Source organism: Rhagoletis zephyria, unplaced genomic scaffold, assembly GCF_001687245.7.
Source record: "Rhagoletis zephyria isolate East Lansing unplaced genomic scaffold, Rhagoletis_zephyria_1.1 Rzeph_scaffold_01626, whole genome shotgun sequence".
NCBI classification, from domain to species: Eukaryota; Metazoa; Arthropoda; class Insecta; order Diptera; family Tephritidae; genus Rhagoletis; species Rhagoletis zephyria.
Genome location: NW_016158710.1, coordinates 74226 through 99408, shown reverse-complemented (window position 1 = coordinate 99408; position 25183 = coordinate 74226). Strand labels below are relative to the sequence as shown.

Below are 25183 nucleotides of genomic sequence, written 5' to 3'. Positions count from 1 at the left end.
AAAAAATCGGTAATGATTGTTCGTTATCTTTGAATCTACAGGGCCTAGCAAAAAGTGTTGTATGCACAGCTTATAGAAAATTTTATTACCTTTTAAAAGCTTCAAACCGTTTTGGAATTGCTTAATTCGTTCTTGAGATATATATGATTAAGTGGACCCATTTTTTTTTTTTTTTGCAAAAACGGTAAATTGCAAATATCTCAAAAACGGTACCATAAAATTAAAAATAACCTTGATTTTCGGAATCAGGGAGTGATTTTACATACGAATTTCATAACGGCGTCTCTGGTAAATTTTGGCCGTCGACCAGTGTAATTAGTATTTGGAGAAGTCTAAATATTCAAGTAAAAAGAACTTAGGTATTTAGGAGCTGCTAATTACCCAAGTAATAAATACTTAGATATTTAGGAGTTTGCTAAATCCTCAATTGAAAAATACTTAGGTATTTAGGAGCTGCTAAATACCCAAGTAAAAAATATTTAGGTATTTAGGAGCTATTAGATATTAAAGTAGGAAAAACTTGAGTATTTAGGAGCTGCTAGATAGCAAAGTAAAAAAAATTAAAGCATTTAGCAGGCGCTAAATACTCTGGTGCAAAATACTCAGGTACCTTGGGGATGCAAAATACTTTCACTAAAGTACCAAGGTATTTAGTCGATGGCTAAATACTTTTAAACTAAACACTGTATAATTTAGGAGAAATTTTAAGAATTAACACCTCACCTTATGCTCACCTCAACTTACTTTACCACAACTCACTGCACCTCACCACACCTCACTTAAACTCTCCACATCTCAATTTGGGAACTGTTTTGGGATTTTAGAGATTCTCCGAACTAAATCAGGATTCTCAAGACTATTTCGGGGTTTTCGGGACTATTTCGGGATTCTCGAAGCTTTTTCGTAATTCTTTCGGCATTCCCGGAAACTTTGTTTGGGGCTTTCGGGATTTTCGGAACTAATTTCGGGACTTTCGAGACTACTACGGGCCTATTTAGGAATTTTTGGGACTGCTTCGGGATTTTTGGGAATTTTGGGATTATCGAAACTAATGTGCGATTAATGGATTAATCAATTTTTTTATTAATTACAATCCTGCTTAATCAAATAATTTGATTAATCAGATTCTGATTAATCAGATCCTGAGTTTTTACTGTTTACTCAAAAAAAATTATTTGAAATCTGAATAACTTTGTTCATTTCTTTCGGTTTGCTTTCAAACCAAATGAAATGTTTTTATATGTATGTTTGTATGTACAGTTAAGCTCAATTCAGGATTACAGCGGACGACGGTACAGCGGTCGGCGGTAAGTGAACACCTGCATAATTGCCGCAGTGAAATCCCTCAGAGTAAATACAATTGCGTCGCATGGCGGCTTCCGTCAGTTCCCAACAAGCATTTCAGTAAACGTTTTTAAAAATAACTTAAATTAAGTTTGCTATAATAAGCGTTAAATAAGCATTTTTAATATTAAGCTTATTAAAAGTTTTTTCAAACAAACCTTTAATAAGTTTTGAGAGCGAATGTTTATAAATAACTTAAACTTATAAATGAAATGTAAATGCCAACGACATGAAGTAGTAAATATAAAATTTTTTCAATCGTAAGTGACGTGTTTACGTTTTTTAAAATATATTATTAAAAGAAAAAATTAAATAAAACCAATGCGGTAAAACAAGAAAATCCAATCCAGGACCCGCTGCGCTAATCGGTGGAGCATTCGAGTCTTCAAATGATGAGTTCCCCTTATCCTTTCTTAGTTTAACATTCAATTAAAAATGTATTAAATTTTTTTCAGAAAAGTTCATCAATGAGAATGGCGGCGATGAAGCGGAATATATAGCTGCATCGATGTCGCTTTTCCAATTTGCCAATAACCGCAAGTAATTGAAAGCACGCAACAAGATGTAATAATTAACTTTTTTATGCTTAATTTGTATGTGTTATTGTGAATTTGTATGCTAAAATGTCTATTCCCTATTTATATTTTCGCGACTGTAGATGAGTCCGCCGAAAATTCGCATTTCGTTTAGTTTCTAGATGTTAAGCAATCTATGTATGAGGTTTTAATGAAATATCTTTAAATAAAGGGTTATAAAAATGTTTATAAAAAGCTTTCTTTTGAAAATTGTTAGTAAGTTTATATTGATACGCGTATATAAAACTTTTTTTGAACCTTTATTATAAGTTTACACTTTTACGCTTATAAAAAGCTTTCTTTTGAACATTTATTACAAGTTTATATTTCTACGCTTATAACCAATGTTCCTTTTCGATTATATTACGCTTACTTTCAAGCGTTTTATAAACAAAAAATCAACGTTTTGTAAGCTTAATGTTTATAATTGAAAACTTAAAAAAAACTTTCTTTAAGTTTATTTTGCTTGTTGGGTTGTCATTTTGATTTGAAAATTATCATTAAAATTAAATATTTTTTCGGTACGTGCGTATATGTAGATTTGCTGGAAATAAAAATATGTAGATAAAAACATTGCAAAACTTGTGGAAATAATAAAAAATACTACAATCAATACTCAATGAACTTGGTCCCTTCCGTCCCCGCTGGGCGGTAAAAATAGAAATAAATTTATATCCACCGAAAAACGTCGGCGGTTAAAACGGTGCCGCCGCAATTTTGAGCCATTCCATATGCGTTTGTGAGTTGTAATTTTGACAGCGGTTAACCGACGACCGCTTTGCCGTCGTCCGTTGCAATTCTGAGTAGAGCTACATATATGTATGTTCGTATGAACATTCAATATTTTTCTTATTAATAAAAATAAAATGCCAAACAAGTACGCACTGTGTAGCATGATAAAAACATTACAAGGTAAATTCATTCTCTCATTTCGTCGGCCATGATTTTTTTCTGACGTTTGCCAACATTTTAAAATCATATAAAATTGAAAATAAAAAAATTAAATTGTTCACAATTGTTGTTGTTTGAGATTGAAAATGAGAATGTGTGTGTGTTTGAGTTTTGATTTTAAAATTATATTGTTGGCAAAGGTCAGGTTAATAATTTTTAATAATCTGCCTTATCCTGAGTTTTGCCCGAAAAAAAATCATCCGAAAATTTGTATTCCGCCCATAGTAAATATGTACATGAAAACCAAAAGTGAAAAGTGAACCGGTTCGGGGAAAAGTAAACTCATGATAAGACTGAATGTTATTTTAGTACTTGAATTTAAAAATTTGAACATTGTACTTAATAAAATTTTTTGAAGGGTCGTAAATCAAATCGTCGCTCGAATAAAGAAACAATGGATAGACAATCTTTTAATCCATTAGAAAAATCTTTAGATTTCTTAAATATCTAATTCTTAAATATTTATTCCCGAAAACGAAATTGTATTTGTATGGTTTGTAATGGTTTATAAAAACTTCCAATTCGTTTTTCTCAAAACTATACTTTTCATGTTACACCAGGGGCGCACCCAGGAATATATTTATATTCTAAAGATATACCACCAGAAAATACCGAATTTTAGCTTCGGATAATACGCTCTTTACAATACATTTATGCAAGTTTTATGTACAGTATGTAATAAATTAATATAGGTACTCTCTTAGAGTTTCATAAATTGCACTTTATTTACATAAAATTAACAAGGAATTCAAACATTTTTAAGAAATTAATGGTACTCCTAAATTTTTATATGAGAATTGAAGTTGTGTTTTTGCCTAGAAATTACTTGTTTAATAAAAAGTTCTATAAACACAAGATCCGCTCAGCTTTCAAAAGTAATACAAAACTTTAAAAAAGAATTAAAAAAAATAAATTATTTAATTCCATGAAATTTTTACACTTTTATGTCAATTTTCCTCGATGTCTCGGCAAGTTTATCTATAATTTTTCCCCTTGTAGGAGTGAGTGCCCTATACAAATAAAGAAGTGCTAAACCGTTCAATCGTCCTTGCGACATTGTGCTTCTTAAATATGTTTTAAGTCTACGGAGTGATGAAAATGATCTTTCATTCTCGCATGTTGTTATGGGGAGAGTTACTGGAATGGTAAATAAATTGAATATATTTGGTAACATGTCCTTTCGACACAGCTGCATAGCTTGGTAAACTTTTTTTGGCCTCTCTTCAGGTTTCAAGTTGAAACAAATTTTATACCAAATATCTATCTCCATTTTAACATCTTCAAAATCTCCATCCAAATCGCCACAGTAAAAATCAAATAATTTCTTTAAACTAATTATTCCATCATCGTCAANAATTATTCCATCACCGTCAAGTTTAGACACCTTTTCCGGAAAAAGAACTTTGAATCCAAGAAGTATGTCTTTATGCTTAAAAAACCTATCACTCATACTGGTAATAAATGCATCCAAAAATAGTATGTAGAGATGGATACGATAAAAATCTTCGACGTTTAACGTTTCCGCATTAGAAAGTCTTGGTTTCCTCAAAGTGAAGCTATTCGATTCTGCTTGCTTGTGAGCATTATCGTATAAATTTTTTAACTCCATTTCAACGTTTTCTCTTAAAAAACTTCCAATTCTTTCAAAGTAATATCGGCTAAATTAACCGCTTCTTTTAAGTCAATATTTTGAGTTTGAAGAAATTTGCAAAGTATGTTGGCTTTGCTAAAACTTGATTTATACATTGCAAAGCAATTACAAACTCACTTTTTTGTATGACGCAGTTTAGCAAATTAGCTTCGTCAGAAACATGTTTTCCATCCCAATTAGATATTTGAATTAGAGCCAATAACAAAGCATCATAAAATTTCATAAAGACAAATACGGAATTATATCTTTCAATCAACCTAGTTGGGTACGTTTTTTTCAGTTTTTGGTGGTCACAAATCATAAGTTTTTCGAAGCACTCTTGCAAAACTTGCTGTCTTTTAGGAGTATTGAAAAAGTCGTACAATTTTCCTATAACACTTAGACATTTTCTTATGTACACATTCCCGTACTAGTTTGAGACGGCTAAGTTTAACGAATGTGCAGCACAGTGTACATATAAAGCATGTACCTGGTATCGTAGTACAAAACCGCGTATCAACAAAATGCAAAACCGCGTATCAAAATAATGCAAAATCCCGTTTGTGGGGTTGCATAAATTATTTTCTAGAGAGTAAGAACACTCATATTTCAAAATGGTTCTCTTTTTTATAAAGCAATCGCATTTCTGGCCAGTATATTTCAGGACGAATGGATAAGCCAAGAGCTTGTGTGAGTAAATCCAATTTTTGGCAGCAAATGTCAGTTACGCGGTTTTGCAGAATGACGATACGCGGTTTTGTACTTTAAACGAGGATATACATACTTACATATGTAAATATGTATAAATTCATTTCTATTTTTGTATATATGTATGTAAAACAAAATATAACAGCAATTACTCAGATTTCTAGTTCATCAGGTTATGATTAATCAGTTTGCCGATTAATCAAATCAAATAAATTCTGATTAATCAAAAGGTAATTAATCCGAAAATTAATCATTTTGATTAATCAAAAATAATTATTCTTTAATTAATTAATCGGTTTTCGATTAATAGCACACCTCTCGTATTTTCGGGGCTAATTATCGATTATCGGGAGTAATTTCGGTATTTTTGGGGCTTCGGGACTATTTCCAGATTTTTGGGACTTATTTCGGACTTTTGAGACTATCGGGACTATTTCCGGATTCTCGGAAATAATATCAGATTTTCCAGATTTTTAGAGCTTATTTCGGATTTTTGCGACTTTCGCGACTATTTCGGGAATAATTTCGGATTTTTTGGGCTTTTCGGGAATATTTCGGGATTTTCGGGACTAATTTTGGATTTTTTGTGACTTTCGGGATTATTTTTGGATTTTGGGACTTTCGAGACCATTTCGGGATTTTTCCGGGATCCCCTGGGCTTATATAGGGATTTTTGTGTCTTTCGGGACTATTTCGTACAGTAATGCACACGTATGGGATTTAAAATTTGATTATTTATCCACGTTTTACCAATTGGACCTATTTTCGAAAAGAAAGTTGCTAATCCAAATTAAGAAATTCTTTAATTCATTGAACTTGATCAAAAATATAAATTGCACTAGTTACCACTCTTTGCTCAAATCGTATTGGACTCAGCCGATTTTGACGTGGCAAAGTGGCCATTCCTGCATACGAAAAGATGCGCTCAACGGGTGCAGATGATGGCAGAGGCGTATTGGTCTTTATAAATAATTTTCGAATCGTCGTGTGCGAATTGAGAATAAGTTCGGCTATCAGTAAGGAAATATTTGAAATTCATTTTTCTGCTCTAAATTTCCAAAAAATAGCTTCCGCATTTTGGCTAGAAATCAAAAAAAGTCATCTTTTTTCAAAGTTTTTGTAGAAGATGTCGCTCATTTGTTCCATATAAAAATATTATCGAAAATTATTTTATATGGAGAAAATAACTGACACATTCAACAAAAAAAATTGCCAAAAATCAATGGTAAGTCCTAACTACCTAAAACTTGCACTTTATTATAATAAAATTGAGTGGGCTAAAAAGCTGCCTACTCAACTTTTCTAAAAAGTGTAAATCAAAATTTGCAGAATTTTCTTTAATCTCGCACAATTCTCTGATTTTTTAAATTTTGTTGTAGAATTAACCATATTTTTATGCCAAATTAGCGAAAAATAAAATATAATCGTTAGAAAAATAAAATAATTTACAAATAGTTGCCCATATTGCGAAAAATTCCCTGTACCTAAACTTTATTGACTGTATTTATTTTGTGTCGTCCAAATTCGAGTTTTCCTGCAGAAACATAGAAGGGGTCGTAATCTAAAATGATAAAGGGATAAATTGCTTAAATTTATCAGTTTATTCGCCTTCTTTCATGAACGCACCTTGGTAAATAATTGCATAAAACTGTTTATTATTTAAGTTATATGGCGGTTCATTCTTACCTCGTCCATTTTGTTCTTTTGATTTTATGTATTCCTAGCAAAAGCGAGTACCTGCAACCTGTAAGGGTCGAATTTTGCTGAAATTTATGCATTTATCCACCAAAGTCGTTTGATAAAGTTATAAACTTTGGTTAAATAGATTTCCATACAAAGTTTGACAGTTCATTTATCAAAATGATAAAGTCATCACTTTATCCAGTTTATCAAGAGTTTATCACTTTTGATAAAGACCCCTAGAATTTCATTACACTGCTGATATTTTTATAACAGAATATATAAAACCCGCAGCAATTTTCGCGAGTAAAAAAACAGTACAAAATTGCGTCCTTGGCGTACATTGTGGCATACCTTTTGCGTCTTACGCTTTGCTGGCAAAGTTATAAAGTCACGCAAAGCCACAAAAGTTTTATCTGACATCAGCTTTATTACTAAACTGCGACTAGAGATGGGCGTGTGGGTATCGGGAAGATCCGTAAAAATTTTGCGGGGAGGACGGGGCCAAAATCATTTCCCGTAACTCCCGATAAAATTCGCTAAATTAGAAAATTTTCTTTAAAACTGTTGTATGAAATATCCAGTTTTTTTATGCTTTATTGCGACGAAAACGAACAGCAAAGCAAAACAATATAATTGGAAAATGCCAGATGTTTCATTTTTGTTTTCCTTAAAACCGTTGTTTGAAATATGCATTTTTTATGTTTTATTTAGACGAAAACGAACACCAAAGCAAAACAAATAAACCTTTCACAATTTTTTTTTTCATTTGTCTAAGCCGCCGCTTAAGCCGAGTTCAGCGGCCGTGCGCGCGCACTTTGGCGGCAGTGGAGTCGACGCGACTCCGAAAATAATTACCGAGCGCGCACGGCCGCCTCCCAATCGTCGTGCGAAAATCCGCACAAAGCAGTTCAGCTACTCAAGTCGGACAACGCGCACGCGCCCCCTTAATATCAGCAATTTTAAAACATCTTTTTTAACTGTGTCATCCAAAATATACTTTGAATATATGAGCAAACTATTAAGCAAAATACATAAAAATTGAAAACCAACGTGTTTCCTTAAAGCGGAAAGAAACTGTGTGTGTGCAAGGTGAGTGCGAAAGGCAACCATTGGAAGTATTCATCATTATTTAGGATTAATCTGCCTTATCCTGAGTTTCGCCTGAAAAAAAGTTCACCCGAAAATTTGTCATCCGCCCATAGTAAAACCATGGAAACCAAAAGTGAAAACTGAACCGGTTCGGGGAAAATGGAACTCATGATAAGGCTGAATATGAAAGACATGAGAATTTTTCTTACAGCCGGTTTCACCGCAATTTAAATGGAAAATTATTTTTTATTTTCTGTCAATCTCCATATAAAATTTAAAAAATTTAAATAATCTTTCACTTAAATAAAATTGCTTTCGTGAAATTGGTTGTTAGTGATAGATATCGGGACCCACACGACCCGCGGTACAATTCTGAAAAACGTCGGGATGGGCGTGGTCGGGATTGAATATTTAGTCCCGTGCCCATCTCTAACTGCGACTTAGCGCTTTTCTTAAATTCAGTATCAATATTAAAGCATACATTTACAGGCATTTCCGCCCCAACCATGTACATTAGACCGCATCACTCCCCATACAAAAAAAATCGGTACTTTTTTTCCACTGGAATTATAAAATCAATTATATTTTAAGACTTTCACCAAAATATCTCGGAAAAATGTTAAAATTTACGGGAGCTGGACCAATTTGAAAATACCTCCAAAAATTTAGTTTTTTATTAATAAAAACAGTTTTTTAAGTATTTAAAAAAAAAATCACCTCAGATGACAAAACAGTTTAAGCTTACAAAATTGCATAATCATTTAATTTTTTTAATTTTAACAGAATCATAATAATGAGATTTCTGATGCTGTTTTTGAATTCATTTTTGCGCTTTATTTTAAACTAATTTTAAAATACCTTTCTAATGATATATAATTCTCTATACCTTAAAAGTACAGTTTAGCCGTAAAAGGGGTGTAAAGAAAACATGTTTGCCTACTTATGTACAGATGCGTGCAACTAATTAACAACGATATGTCCCTGAGAGATTTATGACCTCTTATTTAGAATACTCAACAACTAAAATGGAAATTTTTACCAAAATATCCTTTTTGGAAAGTATACTTACATTTAGCTGTCAAAAAATGTCAATAAAGTTCCGTTATTCTGAAATAATTGCAATTTTTATGCAAACTCGACTAAAGGTATCGTGCATTTAATTAGCAACGCAAGTAAAATTCTTACAAATTTTTGCGAATTAATTAATTTACGGTAAGAGTCTTTTTATATTTTTACTAAAATTGTTTATTTGCAATGAACTTAATAGTTTTAGTTGAAAATAAAATGGGTAAGCGCAAATCGTGTAGCGAGGAAACTAGTTCTATTATCGTGCAGATGCGTCAGGATGGGAAATCTTACGGTGACATTGCAAATGCCCTAAAAATTTCAAAACGGACGGCTTTCAATGCAGTCCAACATTTCAACAAAAATAAAACCACAATGAAAGTCCCACGGAAGAAGAGGCCACGAAAAACGACTGAGCGGGAGGACGAGTTGATTGTGCGCGAGTCGAAAAAGGATCCCCACAAGACGGCGAATCAAATACGAGTTGCAGTTTTCGGAGAAAATGATAGAGCGCCAGCTGTGGATACCATAAAAAGACGATTACGCGAAGCAGGACTCTTTGGAAGAGTTTCCAGGAAAAAGCCGTTACTTTCCGAACGCAATCGAAGAAATCGATTAGAGTTTGCCAGAAAATACCGTCACTGGACCGCAAACGAGTGGAAAAGGGTACTATTTTCGGACGAGACGAAAATAAATAGAGTATCTTCAGACGGGAAAAGCTATGTCCGCAGACCAAAATGCAAGGAGCTGGACCCTAGATATACTAAATCAACATTAAAACATGGTGGCGGCAACATAATGATTTGGGGTGCCATGTCGTGGCGTGGTGTTGGTTCTATTTACAAAATAGATGGCCGCATGGACCAGTTCAAGTACAGAACAATCATGGACAACGTGATGTTACCATATGCTGATGCCAACATGCCCATTACGTGGATTTATCAACAGGATAATGATCCTAAATATACTGCGCGGGCTACAAAGCAATGGTTTCAGGACAAAATGGTGACCCTCCTAGATTGGCCTTCGTGTAGTTCGGACCTGAACCCTATTGAAAACCTTTGGACACATTTGAAGAAAAAGGGTTCGTTGGCAACTTCCAAGATTTGTACGAAAAGGTCAAACAAGAGTGGGATGCTATTCCACAGGACATTTGAAAAAGTTTAGTGGAGTCAATGCCTCGCAGATGTCAAGCCGTGATTGATAGTAATGGATTTGCAACCAAATATTGACTTAAAAAGAAAATTAACGTTTTTTTGGTAAAAACAAACAGCGTTGTTAATTAGTTGCACGACTTAGTCGACTTTGCATAAAAATTGCATTTTTTCCAGAACGACGGCACTTTATTGAAATTTTTTTGACAGCTTAATCTAAGTATACTTTCCAAAAAGGGGATTTTAGTAAAAATTTCCAATTTAGGTGTTGAGTATTATACAGAAGAGATCATAGATCTTACAGGGGCATGCCGTTGTTAATTAGTTGCACGCATCTGTATATATAGGATAAGATTACCTAAAGTTGTACTTTTACAGGTGGGCAAACGTGACCAGATAAATTGTTTTGCAAGATGTCTTCTTTATATATATTTAAGTAATCGATTTTGTTTATTAGTTCTAGTGTCATGCAGAGTTAGAACTACGACAAGCACAACCGGAACGACCCAGATTTAAATTCCCAAAAACTCTTTGGGGAATCTGTATGCTGTTGCTCGGAGTTTCCGGGGGAAAATTTCCGCGCCGCGGGTTTAGCATTAACGCGTAAATGCCTCATAAACGAGTAAAACTCGCGGTTTACGTGGTTACGAGGCATTTACACCTTTTGATAAATTGCCCTAATTTCTCCGAGCGGAGAAAACTCCCGAATTTTGCGAGTTACATAATCCGTAAACACTTTACTTAATATGTATTTGCATTACTTTTCTGCAGCCTTCTAAAATATTTTTACAACCTTTCCATCCGTTAATACAGTTGCTTTCAAAAGTTTATCTATCAATTTAATCTCTTAATAACTATTTAGATAAGCAGTGCATAAAACTTTTTATAGTGTCCGGGAGAGTTCTGAGAAATGCCGAAGGTAATTGATAAAATTCTGTCTATACCAATATGCAACGAGTTTGGGAAAAGGTATTTGATATAATGGCAAACAATTGGGTCAATCCGAAAAACAGAATGAAGGTAGAATAGGTAACAGCAGAACTATTTAAAAAAAGTTAATTTTTCAATGTTTTCGAGAAAATTTTACGTGAGTCGTAAAAACGCCAGTTTCTGAAAGTATTTTCTATACTATCTATGCATGATCAAAATCTATTTTTATATGGAAAATGCGCAACAACCTCCGCCAAATTATTTAATTTTTAGCGTTTTGAACCTTGCACTTTGTTGTACTAAAATTTTATGGGTACAAAACTACATACTCGAAAGTTTTCTATGTAGAAATTCTGAATAAAAATTTTGAAATTTTGATGATTTTTTTTTAATTTTTGTGAACTTTATATATAGTGTGAAACTTTGATTTATATGGTTTATATAGAAATAGCTATATTTTCATAAATAATTATTCATTAAAAATAATTCAAAAAATNTAGCTATGGTTTATAATAGCTATATTTTCATAAATAATTATTCATTAAAAATAATTCAAAAAATTGTTCATGAAAAAAATTGTGAATATTATAGTCTACAATTTCGTTTGTCGCCTAGTGTATTTCAATAAGCCACAATGTTATATACGCTACATACGAGGCAACGGTCGAAGCAACTTAGCCTGGTTGCTTCAAAGATTCCCGCGTGTTTAGTCAGCACCAGATACAACGCTTGCTTCGCTTCGCGCGACAGATTCGCTTTAACAGATAAGATGAAATGTATGAAAATGCACAAGCCAATCATGCGGGCAGTCCATGGTATATCGAGAATTAACTTCATATTAAAATATGTTATTCTGCTTGAAAAATAAATGTTTACAAAATTAAAAATTTTATGTTCGTAAATTTGGGCGGTTTGGCAGAGTGGTTGCAGCTTCAATATCCTGCAAGATTTATAACGAGCTCTGATAGTGTATGCTTCAATTGTTTCAAACGTTTTAGTCTTCAAGTAAAAAACTTACTGATCATGGTGAAATGAATAAAGACCATTCAAAAATGGACATTGAAGAAACTGAAACTATCGAATAAAGCTATCAAAATGTAGATGCAAATTTCGAGCTAGAATCGATGGAAGAAATTGAAGAATTTAACGAAGAAGTAACTGATTTTCTAGATAACGTATCTCCTTTACGACAGAAGGGGTATGTGAAAGAAAATTTGCTAGAATCGTATGCTTTAAGAAAGAAAACAGAATTAGTTGCCTCATTTTCTAGTTCAATTAGCTCAAAATTACGTAAAGCATATGATGTTGAATTGTTAACCGAACCAAACCTTGAACTATCAGACTGTAATTGCAAAGATTGAATTACAAATTTCCAAAAAGCATGGAATAATTGTTCATCTATGGCGGAAGAAATTCGAATTTTAACACTTTTACCTGAAGGGCTTTCGAAATCCACTATTCTTTAAAATTTTCTAGAAGTTAGAATGTATATGGTTGACAAAGCAAGAAGTTTAGTAAGTACGGAAGACAAAGGCATCTATTCCAAACCTGATGTTTATATGGGACATCCTCTAAGTGAAAATGTTAAACAATTGGCATTAGACTACTATTTGAATGACGATTTCAACTGTTCTCAGCAGAGCCCAAATAAAAATGGCACTAAAGTCAAAAAAGTAAAGTGATTTCTTACGCGAAGTATAAAAAAAAACTTTGAATTATTTCGAAAAGAAAACCCTGACTTACAAATTAGCCGGTCCAAGTTTTACACATTACGTCCAAAATACGTTATAATTAACTCTGCGGAAGAGGTTTGTCTTTGCGTATACTGTGCAAATTTCGATTTGTATTTGATTGGTCTAAAAAACTTTAGAAAAGAAATAATTCTGAGATGGAAAAGACTCGAATTTCTATCTTGTCTGCAATAATGTGTCATCCTCATCAGAACTAAGTGTTTTTCATGAATGTGAATCCTGTTCAGGTGCAAAATCCATCACAGCAGAATTGCTCAAATTATAAAATTTTGATGATTCGGAAGAAATCACTTTTGCAACATGGCAAAAGGGTGATCTTCTCAAGAAAACTTTAAACATTGCACAATTTATAGATGAACTAGCGACATGGATTATGAAAGTCAACCTTCACAAACACGTTAAAAATGTTCAACGAGAAGCAATAAAGGAAGAGAAAATTTGCCCCAAATCTAATTCACAACATCTTCTTATGCATGTTGACTTTGCGGAAAACTGGAGCGTAATTTAAAAAAAAACGATCCAAGGCAACCATTGGGTCAATAATCAATTTTCAATATTTACAGCAGTTTGCTACCAAGGAGATATGACGACATGTTTCGCTGTGATAAGCGATGACCTCCTACATGATTCCGCACATGCTTCTTTAACAATTATCCGTATTCAAGAATACTTGAAGAGCACGTTTTCTACTAATTCAGTCAACCTTATTTCCATTGTATCTGATGGAGCTGCAAGCCATTTTAAAAATCGTTATCAGCTGTATGAAATGGGGCAAACAAACTGCAATAAAAAATTGATATTTTCTTCAACGGGTCATGGCAAAAGGGCCGTAGATGGTGTAGGTGGTCTTGTAAAACACTATGCAACGGCTCATAATCTAAAGAGTTCTGAAACCGAATGCAAAGGAATACAAAGGAATCCAGAAGTGCCACATGTGGAAAGCAGATGTGAACCAACAAGGAAGAAAATCATTAATAGCTAGGACAGCAAATCATTCATGGAAAGAGATTAAAAATGAAGCAGATTGTAAGAAGAATAAGAAAGACAAAATTTCCAAAGAGAAATAAGATAATATCCAAACTAGTTGTTACTGTGATACAATAAAAAAAAATTAAAAACTTTTGTTTTTATTTAGGATTCAAGAAAATGAAAATAATTAGTTTTCTCCTAAGAAACGAAAAAATACCAAACGAAATTTTTATGGTAGGTAGTACATATGGACAGCCATAAACCCTCTAAGTTTGAAGAAAAAAAAGGTGGCCTTTTTGAGAAAAAATAGTTTTTTGGTTTTTCATAAAATTGTATTATTATTACCGTTTATTAACATTTTTCACTTTTATTTATCAATGTTAAAAATGTACAAAAAATAGGCAAAACTTACCATAGAAACAACTAAGGGCCAATTTCACAATGCGTAGTTAACTCAGAATCGGGAGTTAACTACAGATTTTTGTACTGAAAATCTCTAGTTAACTGTCGATTCGGAGTTAACTACGCACTGTGAAATTGGCCCTAAGTAGCTTAAAAATTACGGAAACTATAAGGTTTTAAAAAAAATTGCCAAAAAATTTGCCAAAATCTTAAAAAAATCGTAAAAATGCAACAGTAATGCTATGAAAATTAAAAAAAAATACGTGTTCATTTATTTTTCAAGCAGAATAACATATTTTAATCTGAAGTTAATTCTCGATATACCATCGGACTGCCTGCATGATTTGAAATGGATTCAGTCATGTACATAGATCGTTTTAGTTGCAGCGCAAAGCGAAAAGATGCGCGCGTTGACTGGTTTAATATTTATTTGGTTTAGTCCAAGTTCAAGGTTTCATGCAGAAACATAAAATTTAATTACAATGCCGTTATTTTTAAAACTAACACCCAAATTCATAACAAGTAAAGCTATTTAAAACTATTTTATTTTTTTATGAATAAGACCATAAATATATAAATCCACAGCAATTTGCACGAGTAAAAAAGCAGTACAAAATCGTTTTCTTGACGTTCGTTGTGGCATTCTTTTGGGTCTTGCACTTTGCTGGCAAAGTTATAAATGTCACGCAAAGCCGCAAAGTTTTATCTGGCATCAGCTTAAGAACATCATCCGTTTCACAACTATTTTCAGTACCTTTCTAGATACCCATTTCGTATGCACACTTCCTTGTGAGAACTCTTTTCTTTTTCGGATATTTTGCCTGCTGGGGAAGCATCTAAACATTTTATTCCAGGGTTCGGATTTGCCTCATTTTAGCCCCTCGCTCGCTCGTTAGTTTGCACTGAGCTAGCGCAACACACGAGCAACACGCGAGGCTGTTTGCAAATGAGCACTCGTTAAGTACGAGCGCACGCGCTGAGCAGCCAGCGAGCGAGTAAGCAAACGAGGGCAGCGCAAGAGTAGAGCGCCAAGCAAACGAGGGCCTCATTAGCTCTGTCCTCGCGAGTGGGTCGTTGCGAACGAGGCACTCATTTGCAGCAGTAGACGAGCGAGGCGAGTAAACGAGCGAGGCAAATGAGGCAAGCAGATTAGACAGGCAAACGCGTTGTTTGGTCGGCAAAAATGTATGGGATAAAAATTGCAGCAACTAAGAATTTCGAGTAAAGGATTGTATGCACGCATGCAGATATGTATATACATACATATGTATATACACATATGTTTGTATATATTCTCATGCACAGAAGAATAGATTCGTGCTATTTGGACCAGTTTTATCTACTAGGTAGGCACATATGTGCATACATATCTATGTAGGTATAATGTTTTTAATGTTCAATAATTTCTTATAAAATTTCAACTTATACACTTAGGTCTCTTTTTATGCGGTTCTTTTTTATGCGGATTTGAATTTATGCGGTTTTTCAAACACTTTTTTCGCTGTAGCGATTTTGCTTTTTTGAGAGCTTTTATTACTTTTTTTCAATATGTAAGGGGCAATGCTTCTGATAAATAATTTGTCTTTGTATTCTTACATACAAGTAATTACTAAGTAATTTGACTAAGTAACTATGTTACATATGTATAAATGAGAATATAATATTTATAAAAATCATTATTTTGTCTTTCATTTCATAAATGAGTAGGACATCAGCATTTTCAAATGAATATTCCTGGTTTAGCCCCATACATATATATGTATGTAGGATAATACAAACTACTATTTGATAATTAAGGCTGGTCCACATAGAACTTTCGCGTTGACTTTGTAGTTGGCGTTGGTTTGACAGAACGCAAGTTAAAAGTATGCGTTCTACAATGAAGCTTGGCAGAGACTACTTTGGCCACTAAATTAACATATTAACGAGAAATAAATTAATATTTCATATCAATAATAGCATGAAAAATATATTTCTTGCCTTCATTTGATTAAAAGGAAAAAACATTTCATTTAATTTTATTTATTTGCAACAGCTGGCGACCGACGCAGCGATCTTTCTGCTTTGTGTTGGCCTTAGCGTTGCCAAATTTTGGATATGTGGACGGCTGCTTTGAAATTCGACGCCAACGCAACGCCAAAGTTGTATGCGAACCGGTCTCTATTCTTTGTTTACGCAAATTTTCCCATGTCTACATATCCATATATACATGCATACATATGTACATATGTCCTTGAACAACAGGCCACAAATAAATTTTTTCACCAAGGACTATATTTCATTCAGGTATACAGCATAACTGCTACAAGTAGAAAACTATTTTGGGGGTGTTAGCAAGTGCTTACTTGTTTTTTGTTTCTGCGGCACAAACGATTATAATATCTTCGTTACTTACTTTTCTCTGTAAAGACAAAATACATGCATATGTACATATATATATAAATGCATATATACATAAATACGTACATACAAACATATATAAATATGCATGTTATGTGTGTACACATGTATGAATATAACTCTAAAAAATAATTCATTCCATAATCTATGCTTATGTATGTAATCAATTTTATTTGTTGTTTTAAATGCTGCCCTAATATAATACTTCACATATATATATGCATATGTACATACAATTATTAACATACTTTCGTACATAATCTATTGACATACATTCCCACATTTTTATGCACAAAAATGCATGTGTTGTATAGTACACTCGGAGCGCTCGCTCGTCGCTCACTCGTCTTTCCTAGCAGAGTGAGTATGCAGACAGCTACTCGCCTCGCACTGCGAGCGAGGCAACACCCAACAGCCTCGCTCATTTAATAGGAGCGCGAGCAAACAAGCAGCGCTCGCTCGTTTGGCGAGCGAGCCAAACTTCTCGTGCCTCGCCTCATTGCTGCTACGAGTACGAGCTGCGAGCGCCTCGTTGTCTGCGAGGCATTGAGTAGGAGTTTGCTCGCTCGCTCGCTCGAACTCCGAGTTTTTGCCCACCCTGTTTTATTCATGTTAACTACTTAGGCGGATGGATTACACTTTTGAAAAACTACTTCGAAATATATATGTTTGTGTATTGTTATACAAATGTAGGAGCTGAACCCAAAGGTAGCCAAGCTCAGATATTAACAATTGAAGCAAAAAGGATCAACGCTGTGTACTAACATCCATGATACAAAAAAGAAGGTAGTTTCAATAAACAACTTTTTGATTAAAAAGCAATTGCTCAATTGTAAAAATTCGAAGCGGCGTGACCCAATTAAAGTTTTTTGGTAGAGGGGATTTTATATCATACATTTGGGATTATATATAAAACAGTTGAATTAACATTTATCTTTTAAAAATAATTCATATCTTATCTTAAAAACAGGGACGGAAAATAATCATTATTTTTTTAATTTTAACCGAAAAAATCAACAAGTTGTAATCGTCGTAAAACAATATTAACTATACTCACGTATTTGTGTTCATACGTCCTACTGCAATTTACAATGATTTTTTTATTTTTCGAGTTTAACCAATAAAAATTAAAAATAATTATTAATATTTGATTTTAATTTTTCGCTCAAAAGTAATTATTATTACTTGATTTCTATTTTTTCGATCAAAGATAATAATTATTATTGAGTTTATTTATTCACTTAAGAATAATGATCATCAAAAACTCAAAAGCTATACTAGCGTGATTTCTGTCGTATCCTTTTCAGAGGTAGTGACACCCCAATAAAAGAAATAAGTCCCAAAATTTTCAGGTCAAAATTGCAGTAAAATGCGTCTGTATGGCCTTTTCAATTTTATAAATAATCATAATATTTAGGTGGAAAAATAAAACTCAATAATAATTATTAACTGTTGTAATTTTTATATGATAAGCTCGAAAATACATAAAACAAACGATCTTGTCAAATAAAAATTACAACAGTTTACAATTTAAAAGCCGATAAACCAAAAAAAAATATTATTATCTCCAAAAATAAAAATCATAAAACAATCATTAGTTGTGATCGAAAAAATAAAAGTAAGGTAATAATCATTATTTGTGATCGAAAAAATAAAACTCAATAATTATTATTAACTGTTGTAATTTTTATTTGATAAGCTCGAAAANTATATTTAGGTGGAAAAATAAAACTCAATAACAATTATTAACTGTTGTAATTTTTATATGATAAGCTCGAAAATACATAAAACAAACGATCTTGTCAAATAAAAATTACAACAGTTTACAATTTAAAAGCCGATAAACCAAAAAAAAATATTATTATCTCCAAAAATAAAAATCATAAAACAATCATTAGTTGTGATCGAAAAAATAAAAGTAAGGTAATAATCATTATTTGTGATCGAAAAAATAAAACTCAATAATTATTATTAACTGTTGTAATTTTTATTTGATAAGCTCGAAAATACATAAAACAAACGATCTCATCAAATAAAAATTACAACAGTTTACAATTTAAAAGCCGATAAACAAAAAAAAATTATTATTATCTCTGAGCGAAAAAATAAAAATCATAAAACAATCATTATTTGTGATCGAAAAAATAAAAGTAAAGTAAAAATCATTATTTTTGGTTGGAAAAATAAAAATCAATAATAACTATTATTTATGAGCTATAATATGAAGTTGCAGAAAAAATCGCCATTTGGATTTACTCGAGCGCGTCAGATTTTCATAGAGAAGGTTCATCTCGATGCCCTGGTCGTGCTGTTTCATAATCTGACGATTATCCGGACGGGTTTTCTCAATCTGACGGTTTAAAAAATAATTTCGTTTCTGAGATGCACAGTCAGCCAAACATATATTACTGTAAACACTTATTATTTTATCCGTGCAACTATCATACAGCAAGCCCGGTGCGACTTGCTCGTCAATTTCTTCTACATTTTTCCCCAAGATGCAAAAATACAAGGTGATGCACGGTGCAGCGAACAGAGGTGGCGCCGTCAGTGGTACCGCTACTTTGGTTTTGCCGATTTTGACAGTTGTGGTAACTTGTAAACAAACCTTTGTTTACAAATCAGCGAAAGAGAAATTTAATTATATGTGAAAAATCAGTTTAAATTGTGTTAATTTGCAATTTGTGAGTGATTTTTGAGTTGAAGACTGCGTAAAAACTAATAAAATGAAGTGCTGTGTGTTAAATTGCGACAGCCGTCAAGATGCAAGATGCGTAGATGCAAGTGTAGCGTTGGGACGAATCGCTGCATTTTGTGTACATAGGGCACGGCAAGCCGTTCCCGAAATGTTTCTTTATTATTACATTAACAGCATTTCCTCACAATGATTTTGCTTCTGCTCCAAGCAGCCTCCATTAGCAAGTTAACTAATCAATCCCGCGGAGATGCTGCCGCAGTCTTAATTGCAAAGCAATGGAGTGCACTAAAACGTTTGCTGAAGCAGCCTCAATTGCAAAGCAATGGAGTGCACTAAAATGTTACCTATTCTCTAATAGATTAGGTGAAAAATGCAATATTTTCGCGTTTAGCTAAATTAAAACACGTTTTTCGCTGTAAAGTGAACTGTTTTGGAAGTTTTAACTCGTTCTCTTTTCGCTCTATTCTTTGTTTACTTGTGGTACACAAATGTCAACGCCCAGGACGGCGCAATCTTGTATTCTATCATTCTTGCTTATGTACATATGCAGCGGAGCAACACACGAGCCTTTAGCTAGAGTTTGTTTTGCGTCATTTGCGAGCATTTGGTCCGCTGGGTAGTATACAGTCGTATGATTGTGACAAATAATATGAACGGAAAACAGCAAACAAATTAAAAAAATAAGAAAATTCGTAGAAAAATACATATGTACATATGTATATGGTAGCAGTTTTAAAAAGCAGCAAGTGCACACGACAATCTTTGTTGACGGTTTTCGTTACTCCGGCTTGTGGAATCGTCGTATACTAGTGGTGCGTGCAAATTCTTTATATTTTCCATACACAACGCAAGCGGTTTGATCACGCTTCAACATGGCGGTCAGAAAATCAAAAAAATTTGATTTTTATTCAAATTACCTTCAGCGGCTCGTCAAACCCCATACACAACACAAATGGCTTGCAGCAAATAGATATTTCGCTTGGGTTGTAAGGCCGCTTGTGTGGTGTATTTCGCTTCTAAGCGTAGTTCCCCAGTACGTTTTGTCAACGAAAAATTGAATCAGAAAAATAGGCGAAAACGTACCCTTNAAATAGATATTTCGCTTGGGTTGTAAGGCCGCTTGTGTGGTGTATTTCGCTTCTAGGCGTAGTTCCCCAGTACGTTTTGTCAACGAAAAATTGAATCAGAAAAATAGGCGAAAACGTACCCTTTTCAAAACCGTTTTCGGTACTTTTGTAGACCTAATCGATTTTAGAGGCAGTCGAGAACGAACTTATAAAAAGTATGAAAACTTGTGAATTTTTTAATTTGCAAATTGACGAAAGTACCGACGTAGTGGGACTTAATGTTCTTCTCGTGCTAGTGAGGTACTCATTCGCAATACAAATCGAAGGTGAACTTTTGATGAGCGAAGTACTTGAGACTTACACCACTAGCGACGAAATTTTTAAAGCTATCTACAAATTTGTACAGAAAAATGGTTTGAAAAGGAGCAAGTGTGCGGATATTTGCAGTGGTTGGAAAAACGAAAGGAGCGATGAAGCAATATGCAGAAAACTCCACGAGAAGTCACTGTATGATCCCTCCGTATTCCTTGGCGACTAGGAAGATGCCGCCACTAGATTTAAAACCCGTATTGGATGACGCTGCGAAGATAACAGAGGCCTGCGAAATTAAAATACATCTTTGGTTTTTTTCTAGCACGTCGAGATTTTTTTTATTGGTAACATGTATATGTATTTTAGAATTTCTAGCAATTTGCATGAATAAAGAAAGTAAATCAGAAAAACGTATGTAACTTCGAAGTTAACTCTAAGAAAATTGATAACAGCCGGCTTCACCAGCAGTTTAAATGGAAAATGACTTTATTTTCTGTCAATTTCCATATAAAATTCACAAAATTAAAATCATTTTTCACTTAAATTGCTTTCATGAAATTGGCTGTAAAAGTTATTTCCTTAGCGTTAACGCGCATTACCAGCGTTAACTTGGAAGGTTTAGAAAAAACCATTGTCGAATATTTTCCCAACATTGACTCTAAGGATGTCTACAGCTGGATAACAAACCCGTTTTCATGTGACCCGAAAAGTAAACCTACTGAGATGAAAAATTAAGATTTTGAAAACCTTCTGAACATCAGTGAAGACAGCACTTTGAATATTAAATACTACGAAGGGAGCCAAGAGAGTTATGGATGCAAGTGTGTGCAGAAAACACTGCTGTTGGCAAGATTGCATTAAAAATACTAGTGACTTTTACTTTTACATTTCTATGTTCAATTCTCATAAAAAATTTAAGATTATCGTTAATCTCTTCATGATCCAATGATCGGATTTAACCTAAATTAGAATGGGGCCACCTGTGAGGTAACACCTTTCCTTTTAAAAATAAGAATTATAGTAATCGGTTAACGTGGTCCAGTTTCAGTCCTCACATTAAAGCTAAAGGAGTATAAAGTTTGCATTGTGTTTTCTTGTTTTCGTAGACATTTGAAGAGTAGGGGTGCCGCGAATTTTTTTTAGTACAAGGGTGCCGCGGCGAAAAAAGTTTGGGAACCCCTGGGCTAAAAAAACTGCGTACTCAACTTTTNGTAAATCAGAAAAACGTATGTAACTTCGAAGTTAACTCTAAGAAAATTGATAACAGCCGGCTTCACCAGCAGTTTAAATGGAAAATGACTTTATTTTCTGTCAATTTCCATATAAAATTCACAAAATTAAAATCATTTTTCACTTAAATTGCTTTCATGAAATTGGCTGTAAAAGTTATTTCCTTAGCGTTAACGCGCATTACCAGCGTTAACTTGGAAGGTTTAGAAAAAACCATTGTCGAATATTTTCCCAACATTGACTCTAAGGATGTCTACAGCTGGATAACAAACCCGTTTTCATGTGACCCGAAAAGTAAACCTACTGAGATGAAAAATTAAGATTTTGAAAACCTTCTGAACATCAGTGAAGACAGCACTTTGAATATTAAATACTACGAAGGGAGCCAAGAGAGTTATGGATGCAAGTGTGTGCAGAAAACACTGCTGTTGGCAAGATTGCATTAAAAATACTAGTGACTTTTACTTTTACATTTCTATGTTCAATTCTCATAAAAAATTTAAGATTATCGTTAATCTCTTCATGATCCAATGATCGGATTTAACCTAAATTAGAATGGGGCCACCTGTGAGGTAACACCTTTCCTTTTAAAAATAAGAATTATAGTAATCGGTTAACGTGGTCCAGTTTCAGTCCTCACATTAAAGCTAAAGGAGTATAAAGTTTGCATTGTGTTTTCTTGTTTTCGTAGACATTTGAAGAGTAGGGGTGCCGCGAATTTTTTTTAGTACAAGGGTGCCGCGGCGAAAAAAGTTTGGGAACCCCTGGGCTAAAAAAACTGCGTACTCAACTTTTTTCTGAACAGTGTAAATAAAAAGTGCAATATTTGACTGAAATTTTGCGGAATTTTCTTTAATTTTGCACAAGGTTTGGAACTCTGATTTTTGGTGTTTTTGTTGTAGAACTAACCATATTTACATAAAACTATGGCATAAAAAATTAGCGAAAAATAAAATATTTAAAAAATAGTTGCCGGTAATGAAAAAAAATTCGCTGTACCTAAACTTTATTGAGCGACTGTATGTAATTTTAAAATGCTTGAAAACGTCAGAGAAAAAATTATGGCCAACAAATTGAGAAAATGATTTTACCTTGTAATTTCTGTATCATGATTCCAACCATGATACAAAAATAGAAGGTAGTTTCATTTATTGACATTCGTTGTTGTTGCCGAAAACTTGACTTTGAACAAGTTTATGACTTTTAACTAAAATCATACTACCAGATTCATTAGCAGCAAAATTTTGGTTTCTTGAAAATTGAAGTTGGTGAAGTTGGATAAAAACATTAAAAGAAAAGTCTTGCGCGTTTCCAAACTACAAGAATTCGGTACACCTGTGCAAAGGTTCGAAAATAAAGTGAATTGCTTTTCCCAGGATAAAGTACATACTACGATCTAATACAGTTTGATGCTGAAAAAAAAATTTATATACATACGTACATAGATACATATAAGCACAAAACTATGTATTTGTGACAGGCATTATCCACATAAGATGAAAAGCAGTTCGGGTACGGTTCGGTTGTTTCTACAATGATTTTGGGTTAAGCTTTAATTTAAAACTAAAATTTCGGTTTGAAATATGCACTTTTTCGTAAATTTGGAGGTGGATATTGCGCAAAAATAATGTGGATGGCGTAACCGGAGTTGGACTGATGATGTTATTATTTTCTGGCGCGGCCGAAGACGACCAACGTGGAAAGGACAATTGCGCAAATATACTGCTGATGGCCCAACACGAGTTTAATTTTTCTTTGTGAAAATGCCAATTTTACCCCATTTTGAAATGCGCCCCCGAAGGGCGACGGTTGACTTTTCTTCAAGTTTATACTGCGCTCTTTCTAATAACTGGAGTATTAAGTGCACCCCTCCTCCCCCTTCGCTCCCTCCACAAAATCATTGTACAAATAACCGAACAATTCCCACGCGCAACATTAAATCCTCTGATGTATTGTTTGATTCCTATCAATGTGGCAAGGTAGCTCATAATTTTGTAGAATTTATGAAACTTCAAAACTTATTTTATGTGAAAAATTCTGAAATGAAACTACCTTCTTTTTGTATCATGATTCCAACTATAACAATGGTTAACTTTGATTATTAAAAATTACAACTTTGCTACCATTTGGCACAGGAAATTAGGATATCATACCAAAAGTATCAAATGATGTTGGTAATATTGATACGTCACCGGCAAGAAAGCTTTCAAAGAAGCATTGTATCATACGCGGATATCCAATAATCATCTTCTCCGGTTGCACCGACGCGACTTTACCAAAAAATTTTAAAATACCTGGAATGAGTAAGTGATCTAATGGATTTTGATCTGGATTTTCTACACATCTGCTAATAATTTCAAAAACTCGTCTTTCTTCAAGATAAAGCAATCCATGATTTTGTTCCGCAAGTGGTACCAGTATTTCAAGAATATTAACTTGAAAAAGCACATCATCGTTATCGAGCTCTGACAGAGCACGGTCCAGTAAAAACTCAGATTGCTGAAGCATATACGGAGATTGTTTTGCAAGATTTACAGCAAGCTCATAAGCACGGCATTTAATGGTTTCACTACTAGATAGCATATCTAGTAAACTGCCTTTGACGGATTCTTCAGCAATACGTGATTTAAGAACAATTGATAATATTCCAATTGCAGGCACCCCGACTTCAGGTCTTTCATGACGTAGACCCTTTAAAACATGATATACCAGTTCGGCGGGTATATCGGAGTTGGGATTTTCTCTTCGTTCTCTTTGTAGCTTTTTCAATATTGTGTTAAACACCAATGCTTGAATCCGAGGCTGCGGATGTGTTAAGGCCCGTCGCAAAAGAGACGGCAGGTTACTCTGATTTATGGATAGGTGAGACATGCAGCTTGACAATATATCTGTAACGAGTTGATAGGATTCATGGCCATCTTCTAAGCAGTCATACATTTCCGGAGCGCTAAGTAAGCGGTTAATGACGAGAACATCCAACTGTTCGTTCCTAGATCCATCAATTTCACTCAAACGAACACGTATTTCCGACAGAGTTGATAGACGACTCTCCTGGATCCTTAGGTTTTCTATTTGTTCACAAAACCAACTCTCACTCATTTTTACCCCTTTAAGATATTATTGCAGAGCTCTAGTTTTTTGAAAAATTATTAATAATAATTTGTTGTATTCTGTTTCAAATATGTGAGTTGGAGAAATGACAATTCATTTCATGTGACATTTCTT

The 25183-nt window shown here is 33.7% G+C and overlaps 1 protein-coding gene across 3 annotated transcripts in view; it reads right to left on the bottom strand.

Moving 5' to 3' along the window:
* The window catches only part of LOC108364660 (26S proteasome non-ATPase regulatory subunit 5), a 27683-nt gene extending 2500 nt beyond the window's left edge, over positions 1 to 25183 (bottom strand). Inside the window, exon 1 of one of the 3 annotated variants that reach the window (XM_017618423.1) lies at positions 24253 to 25183. In XM_017618423.1, coding sequence (XP_017473912.1) covers positions 24253 to 25057 — 805 coding nt within the window. In that variant the 5' untranslated portion in view covers positions 25058 to 25183. Of the gene's footprint in view, positions 1 to 24111 lie in introns of all 3 variants that reach the window. The other 2 variants (XM_017618424.1, XM_017618422.1) reach the window with 2 other exon arrangements.